Genomic DNA, 15,964 nt, shown 5'->3' on the forward strand with positions numbered 1-15,964 from the left:
CAAAAAATAATAACATAATAGGTACTTACATGGTATAACTAAATATTATTATAGATTTAAAATTAAGTATTATAGTTAGATTGATTTAAGAAAAAAAATAATTCAACTATCCGTATTAGGCACTGGTAGCAAAATAAATTACTATAATCTAATTATATAATATACATATAAAAATTAATGTTTTTTTAATTATATTTTGTAGATTCAAAAACTTCTGGTCTGTTTTCAATAAAATATAATACCTATCAATTATTTAACTGTGCAAAACTGAACTACATTGCCTAACCGGTCTACTGCCAATTAATATTTGGTAACGATGAAACATGGAGGGAAAAATTACCTTCGATATTTCTGTATAAATACCCTACGTCGATAAGCATAGTCACCAGTTACTTCTCTTCTGTTCATTTGATTAAATAACACAATCAAAACAACACACCAAAAATGGCCGCTAAGGTAAAAAACTTAATATAACAGTCTACACGTGTAAATTTAAAAATGTTCAATTCATATCGTGTGTGGAATTAAAATATTGATATGAAATTTTTTTTTTAACGCATGTTTGTTATTGTTTTTTTTTTCAGTTCATCATCCTCGCCGCTTGCGTGGCTACCGCACTCGCCCAATACTCTGCCCCAGCCTACAAGCCTGCTTACTCAGCACCCGCTTACTCAGCACCAAAGGCTTACGCCCCAGAACCCACATACGCCCCGAAACCATACAGCTTCGAATACAGCGTAAACGACCCACACACCTACGATGTGCACAGCCAATCTGAGCACAGCGACGGATACGGCAACGTCAAAGGAACTTACAGCCTTTTGGAAGCCGACGGTTCCACCCGCGTCGTCGACTACACCGCTGACTCCTACGGTTTCAACGCTGAAGTCAAGAAAATCGAAGGACACGGATACAGCGCATCTGCCCCAGCTTACAAATCCGCCCCGGCCTACAAGCCCGCTTACTCCGCACCAGCTTACTCTGCACCAGCCTACTCCGCACCAGCTTACTCCGCACCAGCTTACTCTGCACCAGCTTACGCTGCACCAGCTCACTCTTACGCCGCCCCGGCTTACAAACCAGCCCCATACAAGGCATACTAATTTCCAACCAAACCATTCCGACTGTGTCACAACACCTATCACTGAGCTGAATTCCGTAGACGAGAATCTTGTCTACAGGAAACGGCTTTGATCCTCTCATTGCCCGAACATGTTTAATTTATTCAATTGTTAAATTATTTGTCAAATAAATAATAAACTATTTATTTGATTTATATTACAAATCACTTGTATTCACTTCTCCTTATAATACCTATGAATGATTTTAAACCATCGTCGTCTCGTCATCCTAGAGTGCGGACTGGAATTTTAATAATTTTACTACTTTCAGTTCATCGAAATAAAAAATAAAGGTTTTATTAAGATCTTTTTGTGTATTAATACTTTAAACAAGCATTAATAAGGTATTGAAAAAAAAAAATGCATTATGTTATACGAATTTAAAATGGTTTCAGTTAACTTAAAAAAAGAAAAATCAAGGTATAACTTAAGTTCTATTTGAGTATTCACTGCACATATTTCCAATGTATGCAAAAAAAATATAAGTGTGTTTGTTAGAATACACGACATAAATTAATACTTACATTAATATTTAAGTTTGATTGGAATTAAAATAATGGATATTGAGCTGACTGTTGAATAGGGTAATATTCAATAGTGGAGCGATAATAATTTAGAAAAACAATACCTAGGTAACCAGGAAACATATAACGAAATATAAATATTCATTTATTTTTCACTCAAACAATATCACAACGTTTACTTAATTTACATTCCGATAAAATATTTTAATTTTTCAGTAGATGTACGAAGGATCGATTTCAGCGCATTCTTATAGTTGTATTTTATTGATTATATTTTTAAGTTTTATTTAAAATAAAGCGGATAAGTGGATGTCGCTCTGCTGTACAGTAGGTTACAATTGGGTCAATGTATAATGGATTTTATTAAACTTCAATTAAATGATATAATATCGTTGTATAAGAAAAACGATTCTGAGCGAAGAATATTTGTCAGTTTGGATTTTTTTATATTGTTATTATTTATTATATAGCCTGTTAGTTGAATTAATAATATTATAATATTACTATTTTTTATTCGTTGCTATGGTGAGAAACAAATCGTTAGAAATTAAATTCACATTTTTAGTGGATTTTCGTAATGCTTAAGTCTATTTATTCAACATTTTACTCTAATAGTATCTAGTGTTATCGTAACAATAAGAACTGAATTAACTCAAATTTGTTAGGTATTATACATAGCTACCAGTAATGTTATGTTTTTTCGAGTTAATGAATTGCATGTTATGATATGCAATGGTTAATCTGCATTATTTTATACAAAATTACACTTTAAAATGTATTAAAATAATATCCTAATATCCAACTGGATAGCGTCCCATAATATCGAGTACAAAATAAATAGTTGAGCTAATGGAAATGAAAACAATGTAACAAAAGATGAAACTGATTTGAAAATGGAATATGAAATTTTTTTCTTGATATTAAATCTTAAGTTGTTCATAAATTAGATTAATAAATATTATCTAGGAAAAATTACTAAATGCATATATCGGTCAGTACCTATATAATAGAATAGTACCTAAAAATATAGTGTACATAATATGATAAAATATTTCATAAATATGATGTTAATAATATAATATAGTAGCATATTATGCTATTGTTATTATAATATGCTTTAAACAAAATTATCTATTTAATGTATATTATATATTATATATATATATATATATCTATATCCTTATAAAGTTATGTAAATGACATAATACTTTTATTTTCAATTCAGAAATATAACTTTTTAGTATATAAGTGACATAGTGATTTTAAATACGGTTTAAGTCAGTTTTACTTTTTACTTTCCTGCTCATAGTCATTGTCTTTTTTTTTTTTTATTTAATTTAAAATTCATAGGTAAGTAAAATGTATTGTGGTTTTTGTTATTTTTCTATAAAAGTGTGTGTATTGCGTGTATGTGTTAAACTGAAGTGAAGTTGAACTCGTTCCGTATAAATCAAATTGATAACAAACATATACACGATATTTTAAATGTGAATACTAATTAACTGATAAATTAAATTTACAAAAGTGCAAAAAAAAATTACAACATGCATGGCATAATAAAAATGATAAAAATAATTAATATTTTAATATTTTCATCTTATTAGCGGTTTAGTTAGATTAGGTTAATTGAATGCAGTCGGACAAAATAAACTCCTACCATGGCAGTCACACTATAGGTTTATAACATTTTACAATATCGTACAAGTTTCGACCAGTTGCATAATATTAGTTAAACACATTTAATACGACAAATATTTTAAATAAAATCAAAATATTATTTTTAACCTAAAAATATATCGCATACTTTTTTATTAGTGCTATAATATTTTTAACCTACCTGGGGTACTGATGTTAGAGACAGTCCTAAGTCTGCACAAAAATGTGAAGGAAAATTAAGTTTAGAAAGTATGGTTATATTTTCAAAAATTGTTTAATCAATAAAATTCAATACGTCAAATCATCGAGGCCGCAATTCGAATGTTCACTAAGAAACCTGGGCAACAATTTATATGTACCAAAAAACTGGCGCTGTAGCTTGTAAATAAAAAGAAATTTTTACCGTGGGACGCAACTAGTTAACTAGTTTAAATTCACGCATTTACTTACCCGTCTCACGAAAATCGAATGATTTTCGTTTATTTAAATCCTTGCTGTTGGTTACAAATTATACATACATTTTAAGTAATTAATAGAAATATGGCATATGAAATGTTAGTAGTAAATTATATTTAAAAAAAAATTTTAAATCAAATATTTATGAACAAATTTACAATAGTTACATCGATTTTCATTCATAATTCTAGACACATTTTTTAAGTTATTAAAAACACGAATACCAATCTTAACGATGTTCGTTTTACGTCAGCTTTTATTATAGGTATCAAAAATATGTTCAGAATTAGGAAATGGCATATCATAAAATTGAAATTGAATTATGTTTGTATTATATATTTCAACTGTTGCAAAACAAAGACGGTGCATCTCAAACAGCTCCAATCCATTGTTTTCTTATCCCCCGCAACGGTTAACGTTGAAAAAGGTTTCATCCAAATTTATTGTACCTATTACAGTTAAATAAATTTAAACTTTGGTACAAGGATTTTTATAAACATAATAATTATTGATAATGAACAAGCTGACTTTTAAAAATACATATTGTATATTCAAATTCATAGTACGCATTTATAGATATTAAATCGAATATAAATCTAATACGATTGAGTTTATTTATTAATCCTATAAATCATACCAGCACATTTTTTTTTACAACACAATTAAGTATAACGATCATTTTTGATATTAGTTAAGATTCTTGAAATTTTAATGAATGGAAATAGTATGCGATAGTTACAGATAAGTGGAAAATTATAATAACTCACAAACAGTCAAAACATGTATTATTAGTTATTACAGATTATAATGAAAACAAAATGATAAAGATCAGTTTTATACAATTTTAATTTAGATGGATGAGAAAAAATAATAATGCAGTTGCTATTAAAATATTATTATATCATAATATCATAATATTAATAATTTTGATCTACTTAGCAAATGAAAGGATTGTTAAGTAAAGGGGCGGTAACCACTTCAGCAATGAACACATAAAAGTAAATAAGTATACAATATTATACGACCGGTTTTAGTACATATTTTATAATCAGTAATCAGTAATCACATACCATGTGTTACACTCAAATTTATTGGAAGGGATGAAATAGAAACAAAGGTTCAACATAAATACGGAGAATCAATAGTGAACAGCCATCAGTTGAAAGCAACAAGACTTCCAAGAACACACAGAACAGCTCAAAAAATCAAATAAAATGGCCGCCAAGGTATTTATATTTAGATTAATAACATATAATTGTATATTATTATGAAAAATAAAACTTGGACTATTGTGATACATTTGTTATAATGCTATACACAAGGTTCACGAGTTTTAAAAATATATTTTTTTATTAGATTTAATTATATTCTAATATCTTATAGATGATCATATTCGCTGCTTGCGTGGCTTCCGCCCTCGCCCAATACTCCGCCCCAGCATACAAGCCAGCGTACTCTGCACCAGCTTACTCTGCACCAAAGGCTTACGCCCCAGAGCCAGCATACGCACCAACACCATACAACTTCGAATACAGCGTAAACGACCCACACACCTACGACGTGCACAGCCAATCCGAATACAGCGACGGAAATGGTTACGTCAAGGGATCCTATAGCCTTTTGGAAGCCGATGGTTCTACCCGTACCGTAGAATACACCGCTGACGACTACAACGGTTTCAATGCCGTCGTCAAGAACGAAGGTGGATACAAGGCCCCAGCTTACGCTGCACCAGCCTACAAGCCAGCTTACGCTGCCCCAGCTTACTCCGCACCAGCCTACAAGCCAGCTTACGCTGCCCCAGCTTACTCTGCACCGGCCTACAAGCCAGCTTACAAACCAGCATACTAATTTATTTAGTAGCGTGAACCAACTCTCTTCATCATCTTTTTTTCATGTTTTCTTCGTGTACCTCTCTGGGCCATCGCGTCCATATTGAACCATGGTTTCAAAGTCACACCATGCCATATTAATATAATATAAGACAATGGGTACGACTTGTGTATTTATTGTGTAAATATAAATCAATGTGTATTTATTTAACATCACTGGGTTTTGTTTATTATTATTTATCCTTATCGCTTTATATTTTATTTGATTATGTATTTTGAACACTACACTTTATCCGCTAGTACAACGAAGGTTTATACAGGACCCCATCTTAATCTGTACCAGCCTGTAACTCAGTGTACTAATAATTTCTCTAGCTATGCGCCATTGGTTGTGACAACTATCTCACAGGCATATTTGTAATAATATCTTTATCGCCTATTTAGAAACCATATTTATGTCATCGTTGTTTTATTTTGTAAATAAATAGTGAATTAAATAATATCAAACTTTTTTAAATTTGTGTACCTATCTATAATTATAGATATACCTTCTAGTAGGTATATTTTCCAAGTGTGCTACCTATAATTATTTGAACTGCCCAATAATTTAATATTATACACTAATTCTTAACTTCGATTAGTAGGTACATTTCAATGACAATACATATCAAATGGATATATAATTGACGTGTACCACGGTGGTATTATCCGTGAAGGTAGTCTGGTCGCAAGTGTAGTGTGATTGAAGTGGCAGATGACACTAAGAATGAATACGCGGTACACAAGTTTAATTTAATGATTAAAGATAAAACGAAGTCACTTTATAGGTGGTTAACGGTCGCCCGGCACTCAGCGGGTGGATGGTTAAATTATAACAAACAAAAAATGTAACAAAATGAATCGACAACGTGGTTGTGGTATTATATCGTGCAGTGTCTACGGAGACGATAAGTTATCGGTGCGATGGTAGAAACCCGAGCTTGAGCCAATCGCCGGCGGCCGGTACTGGTCTGGCCTGACTCGCCTTCCCGTCCCATCCTGTGCCTTTGTTGCATATGGAAGAGTCGGCTGTGTCGCGTCGTCTGCGCCAGTGGTGGTGGTTGGTAATAGTGTAGACCGGTCGCTATGGTGCTTGTACTTTATACTACTGGCTACCGTTACGTACCGTGTCAACAATTATTATTATAATACAAAATGTAAGTGTAAAAAAAGTATTTACAAAACAATTCAAATTATTATTAGCCTCAGTATAATTATGGTGATTTTAAAAACAATTAACAATATTTTAATATAAAGCTCCTGATATATTGTTACAATTGCAGTTGAAAAATATAAAAATACATAAGCACAATTTTTTTATAATCATTTTAAGTTCTAATTTTGACAAAATATATAAAATTGAGAAATTATAAATTATTAATAGTTAAAAATGTATAAAATGTTCAACTTTTATAGCTAAAGATTAAAAATTTAAAACAAAGACCCATGGAAGTAATTAATTCCGTTACCAAAAAATACCACAAAACTACATTCTAAAAAACCAAGAATAACTATTTAAATTATTTTGTTGTATTTTTATAATATTAATTCAACTTATCGGCTACCATACTGATAATAAGTAATAACAATATAAATATAATATAAGATATCCACACTAACAAACCGTCACCACTCAGAATCGTTTTTCGTATATAATAATATTATATCTTTGAATTCAAATTTAATGCCATCCGTTATACAGTAACCCACTTCAAACCTACTGTACAGCAGAGCGATATCCACTTACCCGCTTTTTTGGATATGAAATGCTCAATTTAAGTAGAAAAAATATTTTGATTGTTTATTTAAGTAATCGATTTAGAAATCGAACAAAACAGTTTGTGCTGAGTATATTTATACATTGTATATTATAGTAGGTATACGTATATTTTTAAATATATATATACAATTTTAATTTCATGATTCAAATAAATGTCTTAATTTTAGATACCTATGTAATATTATAAATGGTATTATTTTACTGTTCAAAATTGTATTTATCATCCGATATGCTCTAAAACATCAAATATGCACAACACAATAATCCTAAAAGCACAGGTAAATTGAAAGATTACTAAATATTCAAAAACATGCATGTTAAGACTTTTTAAATTGTCATTTGTAAAGTAAATAGGTTACAAACGTATATAACTTAATTGGAAATAAACTTAATAAGAAGAAAAAATATGCATAATATTATGTAAAAATAACTCGAGCACAATCTAGTTATAACTGAAAATTTTTAATGAAATGCAATATTGTTAATTATTACATTTCTATTTTGTAGTCGGCACTTTGTAATATATATGAACTTATTTTCAATACCTTTTCAAATAATTAAAATTTAGTTCAATAAAATACTACAGATAAAATGATAATATAATATAATTATATTTGTGTGCGTATAAAATCGGTCTGCATAAGATACCTTATTATACATATTACAAATGTTTAATCTTTTTGAGATGATAGTCACTACCAATATGTGTTAACATTATTTAATAGGATCAATATTTTTTATGAGTCAAGTATGTAATCCCTACAAAAGATATTGCTTTGAACTTATTTTATAAAATATCGTATGCAAAATTGGGTAATTATCTCAGGTTTCACTAGCACATAAAAATTGAGACCCGGGGATATCAAGTAATTGAATCGACAACTATTACCTTGGGTTTGCATATTAGCATATTAATTAATTTATTGTCTAGAAAAGTACAAAACAATACCCGTTTAGAGAACAGTATCGTTTAAACGATATACTTAAGCATATTTTTCAACTTCTCAAACGGTTAAGTTAATTATATAAATAAAATATTATCTTTACAGTTACATATGTTCGATAAGCGCGAAAAGCGAATTGAGTCAACGTAATGTAAAAAATTAATAATAGGTAGGTATGTAACATATAAAATATTTTGTGCATTTCAGTTTTTGAGTCAAAGACTTTATTTTTTTAATAACGAACCTGCGGTAACATAGACTACTACGTGTACAATACGTTTAAATTAAATTAAATTTATGAATTTACATTTACAATTAAAGTACGGGTCTGATTCAAATAAAAAGTGATACCTATCAATTATTTCAACGAGCAAAACTGAACTACATTACCTAACCGGTCTACTGTCAATTAATATTTGGTAACAATGAAACATGGAGGGGAAATTTACCTTCGATATTTCTGTATAAATACCCTACCGTCGATAAGCATAGACACCAGTTACTTCTCTTCTGTTCATTTGATTAAATAAAACAATCAAACCAACACACCAAAAATGGCCGCTAAGGTAAAAAACTTAATATAACAGTCTACACGTGTAAATTTAAAAATGTTCAATTCTTATCGTGTGTGGAATTAAAATATTGATATGAAATTTTTTTTTTAACGCATGTTTGTTATTGTTTTTTTTTCAGTTCATCATCCTCGCCGCTTGCGTGGCTACCGCACTCGCCCAATACTCTGCCCCAGCCTACAAGCCTGCTTACTCAGCGCCCGCTTACTCAGCACCAAAGGCTTACGCCCCGGAACCCACATACGCCCCGAAACCATACAGCTTCGAATACAGCGTAAACGACCCACACACCTACGATGTACACAGCCAATCTGAGCACAGCGACGGATACGGCAACGTCAAAGGAACTTACAGCCTTTTGGAAGCCGACGGTTCCACCCGCGTCGTCGACTACACCGCTGACTCCTACGGTTTCAACGCTGAAGTCAAGAAAATCGAAGGACACGGATACAGCGCATCTGCCCCAGCTTACAAATCCGCCCCGGCCTACAAGCCCGCTTACTCCGCACCAGCTTACTCTGCACCAGCCTACTCCGCACCAGCTTACTCCGCACCAGCTTACTCCGCACCAGCTTACTCTGCACCAGCTTACGCTGCACCAGCTCACTCTTACGCCGCCCCAGCCTACTCTGCACCAGCTCACTCTTACGCCGCCCCGGCTTACAAACCAGCCCCATACAAGGCATACTAATTTCCAACCAAACCATTCCGACTGTGTCACAACACCTATCACTGAGCTGAATTCCGTAGACGAGAATCTTGTCTACAGGAAACGGCTTTGATCCTCTCATTGCCCGAACATGTTTAATTTATTCAATTGTTAAATTATTTGTCAAATAAATAATAAACTATTTATTTGATTTATATTACAAATCACTTGTATTTTTGTATTCAATTCTCCTTATAATACCTATGAATGATTTTAAACCATCGTCGTCTCGTCATCCTAGAGTGGGGACTGGAATTTTAATAATTTTACTACTTTCAGTTCATCGAAATAAAAAAAAAAGATTTTATTAAGATATTTTTGTGTATTAATACTTTAAACAAGCATTAATAAGGTATTTAAAAAAAAAATGCATTATGTTATACGAATTTAAAATGGTTTCAGTTAACTTAAATAAAGAAAAATCAAGGTATAGCTTAAGTTCTATTTGAGTATTCACTGCACATATTTCTAATGTATGCAAAAAAAAATATTAGTGTGTTTGTTAGAATACACAACATAAATTAATATTTACATTAATATTTAAGTTTGATTGGAATTAAAATAATGGATGTTGAGCTGACTGTTGAATAGGGTAATATTCAATAGTGGAGCGATAATAATTTAGAAAAACAATACGTAGGTAACCAGGAAACATATAACGATATCTATATATTCATTTATGTTTCACTCAAACAATATAACAACGTTTACTTAATTTACATTCCGATAAAATATTTTAATTTTTCAGTAGATGTACGAAGGATCGATTTAAGCGCATTCTTATAGTTGTATTTAATTGATTACATTTTTAAGTTTTATTTAAAATAAAGCGGATAAGTGGATGTCGCTCTGCTGTACAGTAGGTTACAATTGGCTCAATGTATAATGGATTATATTTAACTTCAATTAAATGATATAATATCGTTGTATAAGAAAAACGATTCTGAGCGAAGAATATTTGTCAGTCTGGATTTTTTTATATTGTTATTATTTATTATATAGCCTGTTAGTTGAATTAATAATATTATGATATTACTATTTTTTATTCGTTGCTATGGTGAGAAACAAATCGTTAGAAATTAAATTCACATTTTTAGTGGTTTTTCGTAAATTGTTGGTGATTTTTCCCATGGCATTAAATAACTATTGAGAATATCGAAAAATGACCTGTCTTAATTACCATCCTGATCCAATTTTCTAAAAGATATGATACTATATGTGTAAATCGAAGCACTTCTTCTAGTAGAAATTTTTTATACAGTATAAAAAAAAAAATAATAAACACAATTGTAAAACCACTAGCTTCCAAGCTCCTCTCTGAATCTAAAATTTATAATAAATGTGTTAAATGTTCCGTTATCGCCTATGAAATATTCACTTAAATTATTCACTTTAAAAAAATGTGTCATGTTATATGAGTTCAAAATATCAGTTTGCCACTTTCTAATAGGTAGTTAATTAAAAAAATGAGTAATATTATACTATATACATCTTTTATGAAAACAAAATATAATATAATACATACTTGCCCTGTATTTTGTTATAATTTAAATTATACTAATTGTCAAACGTCATATTATAATACTTATTTAATATCACTAATAACTAAAAAAGAAATATTTGTTGAGTTAAGTCACGATTGTTCTCATTTTGGTGTATTTTGTGAATAGATGACTTTTAATTAGTAAATTAAGTATTTTTTTATTCAATACATTTATAAAAAGCTTTATGCTCAATGCTTAAGTCTATTTATTCACAATTTTACTCTATAGTATCTAGTGTTATCGTAACAATAAGAACTGAATTAACTCAAATTTGTTAGGTATTATACATAGCTACCAGTAATGTTATGTTTTTTCGAGTTAATGAATTGCATGTTATGATATGCAATGGTTAATCTGCATTATTTTATACAAAATTACACTTTAAAATGTATTCAAATAATATCCTAATATCCAACTGGATAGCGTCCCATAATATCGAGTACAAAATAAATAGTTGAGCTAATGGAAATGAAAACAATGTAACAAAAGATGATACTGATTTGAAAATGTCATATGAATTTTTTTTCTTGATATTAAGATTAAGTTGTTCATAAATTAGATTAATAAATATTATCTAGGAAAAATTACTAAATGCATATATCGGTCAGTACCTATATAATAGAATAGTACCTAAAAATATAGTGTACATAATATGATAAAATATTTCATAAATATGATGTTAATAATATAATATAGTAGCATATTATGCTATTGTTATTATAATATGCTTTAAACAAAATTATCTATTTAATGTATATTATATATTATATATATATATATATCTATATCCTTATAAAGTTATGTAAATGACATAATACTTTTATTTTCAATTCAGAAATATAACTTTTTAGTATATTAGTGACATAGTGATTTTAAATACGGTTTAAGTCAGTTTTACTTTTTACTTTCCTGCTTATAGTCATTGTCTTATTTTAATTTAAAATTCATAGGTAAGTAAAATGTATTGTGGTTTTTGTTATTTTTCTATAAAAGTGTGTGTATTGCGTGTATGTGTTAAACTGAAATGAAGTTGAACTCGTTCCGTATAAATCAAATTGATAACAAACATATACACGATATTTTAAATGTGAATACTAATTAACTGATAAATTAAATTTACAAAAGTGCAAAAAAAAATTACAACATGCAAGGCATAATAAAAATGATAAAAATAATTAATATTTTAATATTTTCATCTTATTAGCGGTTTAGGTAGATTAGGTTAATTGAATGCAGTCGGACAAAATAAATTCCTACTATGGCAACGTCTGTATTACATCGACTTTGTGACGCGCGGTATTTGTCGAAAAACCTTCAGTGACTGTAAATATATTGCGTCTATTATCTATTATTAGTTTAACTTCAAAAATATCTTATCTTTTTATAATACATGATCTAACATATAATTCATAAAATAATTATTTTAAATTTCTTGAAAAATGATGAACATTACCTAACATTCTTAACTTCAATCATGTTTTAGTGTAGGTACTCATTTATATTAAATTACAAATTTCATAAATGTATTTATTTTAAAATCAAATAGTTGAATTAACATTGTTTACATAGTTTAATATGCCATATGAATAAATAAAATAAACCTAACGTAAGTTTAAATCTTATTTATTGTTATCATTACCGTGATAATATTTTAGATTTTCAGTGGAACGATGAATGTATAAATTTTACAATGATTTGTGTTTTTTATTTTTTATTTTTTTCTTGTCTGTGTACACGATATGTGATCAAAATAATGCTTTGATTTTCAACTTCAGTATACTGTAAGAAAAAACTGGAATTTTTACGCAAAATTTGAATTTAAAACGCTCATCAAAATTTAATTTAACTTTTCAGTATATATTCTTTTTGTTAAAAGTAAAATTAAATTTTTCCCTCCCCAAAGCACCAAAAATATTCACTTTCACATCGAAGAAGATACTGTAGTTGAAAATCGAAGCAATACTTCGACTAATTATCGTGTACAACGTCAAAAAAAATGAAAGTAAAAAACACACATCATTGTAAAACCAATACATTCGTCTCTCCGATCAGAATCTAAAATATAAAATATAGTTTTTTTTTATAGTTGTTATTTTATGTTCAAATTTTGACGAAATTATATATTTATACGAAAAAGAACGATTTTAGTTCTGGCAACAGATTTTTGTAATATTATTAAACTTAAACAAAAAAAAAGGTGAATATTTCATTTTATTAGGTGATTATAAGTAGTATCACAGTATTCTAAATGCGTGGGTTCGCAAACTTTTGTTCGTTTATGAATGGATTGTTCATAAAAAAAAGTATTTTAAATAGAGTGTGAACATGAACGAAGTATAATATGAGAAATATTTTGTATGAACTTGAACCATATTTACACTCTTCGGACACAATCTATATTAAAAAAAAAGAAATGTACTTCACGGGCGTTTACGCCCTGACCGGTTCTTGTTCGACATTCTACAGACTACAGTAATATCCGTTGGTGGGATATTGTTCACCACATGTCTCTGGAAGGGATTCAGTGACAAATTTTCAGCATAAATACCATGTATCTGGTCTCCATAATCACCAGTTCATTTCTGTACACAGTATCTACTACTTTGACCAAACAACAAAAAAAAACAACACTAAAATGGCCGCTAAAGTAAGTTAAGATTCTCATGGTTATAAATTTAAAACGATCGTTTTTTAAATCCAAATAACTTTTAATTTAAACACCAATAGAAGCAAAAAAATGTATTTTTAATTCATAAACTTTGTTTTACAGTTCATCATCCTCGCCGCTTGCGTGGCTACCGCACTCGCCCAATACGCCGCACCCGCTTACAAGCCAGCGTACTCAGCGCCCGCTTACTCAGCACCAAAGGCTTACGCCCCAGAGCCCGCCTACGCCCCAGCCCCATACAACTTCGAATACAGCGTAAACGACCCACACACCTACGATGTCAAGAGCCAATCCGAATACGCTGACGGCAACGGTTACGTCAAGGGATCCTACAGCCTTTTGGAAGCCGACGGTTCCACCCGTACCGTTGAATACACCGCTGACGACTACAACGGTTTCAACGCCGTCGTCAAGAACTCTGCCCCGTCTGCTGCCTACAAGCCAGCTTACTCCGCACCAGCTTACTCTGCACCAGCCTACGCTGCACCAGCATACTCTGCACCAGCCTACGCTGCACCAGCTTACTCTGCACCGGCCTACAAGCCAGCTTACAAACCAGCATACTAATTTATTTAGTTGTGTGGTCCAACTCTCTTCATCATCTTTTTTTCATGTTTTCTTCGTGTACCTCCCTGGGCCACCGCGTTCATATTGAACCGTGGTTTCAAAGTCATACCATACCGTATTAATATATAAGACAATTGGTACGACTTATGTATTTATTGTGTAAATATATATAACAATGTGTATTTATTGAATATCTTGCATTTTTTTTCTCATTTTTACACCTTGCAGTCCAGCTATGGATTCGTTAGCACACAAAAAATACAATTTTTTTCGTTCGTATATTGTCGCTATTGGTTATAGAACATAAAATAGTTATTATAATCTAATATAACATCTGACCTATTTTAAATACTACATAAATGAACTTGTAAAATATGGGAGACATTTAAATGAATTTAAAACAAGGTATACTACTTGTATTATTTATCTTTGTCATGAACACAGTCGAGCTGTGCAGAATCAGTTATAAGTTATAAATTAAGTTATACATTTATAACCTATAACTAATAATTATATATTTTTCTACATAAAAGAACGTCATGTTCTGAGTGATTCAATGTCGCCTAGTCGGATCGCTGAAGTTATGAGTTAGAAATTTGGACTCTAGTTTTGTTTTATGAATTAGAGGGCCCAATAAGTAAGGATTTTCCTAAATTGTAAAAATATTGTAAGAATATAAAACGTTAATTCTTGGTGGTTATTTGGAAGGGGGTAAATTGGCAAAAACATCACATTGTAGGATTTACCACCACCCTAGTCATACCGCATACCAAAACCGCAATCTTACCTGCAACTAAGGGCTCTCATAATGTATATTATATTGTGATTATTTTAGCCTCTAAAATCTTAATAGAACATTACTTACAAGTTTTTCTTCCTTAAAAAAAAAAAAATTCTGGAAAGTAAAATAATTTTGTATGTGCATTTAGAATTCAAACTTAACGATACCTAGATATTTTATATTTTTACCGAACATTAACATTAACATTTTCTAAACACCGTTTTATTTTAAAAAATGTTAAGACTGGGTTTGAGGTATTGATATGTAATAAGAAATATTTGATTTTTTTAAAAGTTTTTTTGTTTATAAATATAGATAAAAATTCTTCGTTTTGTCAAACTGCTTGAAAATATTATACAAAGTTTCTTGAAGTGTGTTTTAACTGTAGTTCAAAATTATTAAATATACATACTATTGTGTTTATTATTAGTATTTAAATTCAAATGTTAAAACTGATTAAACAACTAACATTTTCCAATTATTTTGTTGTAATAAATGTATAAAAATTTTAATTTTTATGGCTAAGGATTGAACATTTTAAACAAGGATTTTCAGAAGTTGTTCATACAGTAACCCAAATTTCTAAAATATATATAAACATATTTTAATTTTAAATCATGTTAAAATTATATATTTTAACGAAAAGTAACCATTTAAGTTATTTTTTTTGTAATTTAAAAATATTATTTGGTTGTACTTTAAACGTTAAATTTATATTATTATATTTTATACACAAAATTAAATTTTTAACATTCAATTTTGTTGGAAAAA

General features: G+C 29.9%; 3 protein-coding genes across 5 annotated transcripts in view; all 3 read left to right on the plus strand.

The window, feature by feature from the left end:
- LOC107884997 (cuticle protein 19) overlaps nt 1–14,603 on the plus strand; it is a 242,218-nt gene extending 227,615 nt beyond the window's left edge. The window contains exons 1-2 of one of the 2 annotated variants that reach the window (XM_016808228.2): nt 13,718–13,824; nt 13,948–14,603. In XM_016808228.2, the coding sequence (XP_016663717.1) occupies nt 13,813–13,824; nt 13,948–14,412 (477 nt within the window). In that variant the 5' untranslated portion in view covers nt 13,718–13,812 and the 3' untranslated portion in view covers nt 14,413–14,603. Of the gene's footprint in view, nt 1–13,717; nt 13,825–13,947 lie in introns of those variants that run through there. The other variant, XM_029487360.1, reaches the window with a different exon arrangement.
- Nucleotides 301–6,096, plus strand: cp5 (cuticular protein 5). 2 transcript variants are annotated; one of them, XM_029486053.1, is made up of 4 exons: nt 301–456; nt 585–1,094; nt 4,910–4,915; nt 5,240–6,091. In XM_029486053.1, the coding sequence occupies exons 1-4, from the start codon at nt 445–447 to the stop codon at nt 5,606–5,608; spliced, it is 897 nt and encodes a 298-aa protein (XP_029341913.1). In that variant the 5' UTR covers nt 301–444; the 3' UTR covers nt 5,609–6,091.
- cp7 (cuticular protein 7) lies at nt 8,847–9,797 on the plus strand. Its single transcript, NM_001134294.2, is given in 2 exon segments — nt 8,847–8,918; nt 9,046–9,797. Coding segments are annotated over 2 exon segments (582 nt in total). The 5' UTR covers nt 8,847–8,906; the 3' UTR covers nt 9,616–9,797.
- Nucleotides 14,604–15,964: the final 1,361 nt, after the last annotated feature.

The sequence above is a fragment of the Acyrthosiphon pisum genome, chromosome A1 (genome assembly GCF_005508785.2).
Source record: "Acyrthosiphon pisum isolate AL4f chromosome A1, pea_aphid_22Mar2018_4r6ur, whole genome shotgun sequence".
Taxonomy (NCBI): domain Eukaryota; kingdom Metazoa; phylum Arthropoda; class Insecta; order Hemiptera; family Aphididae; genus Acyrthosiphon; species Acyrthosiphon pisum.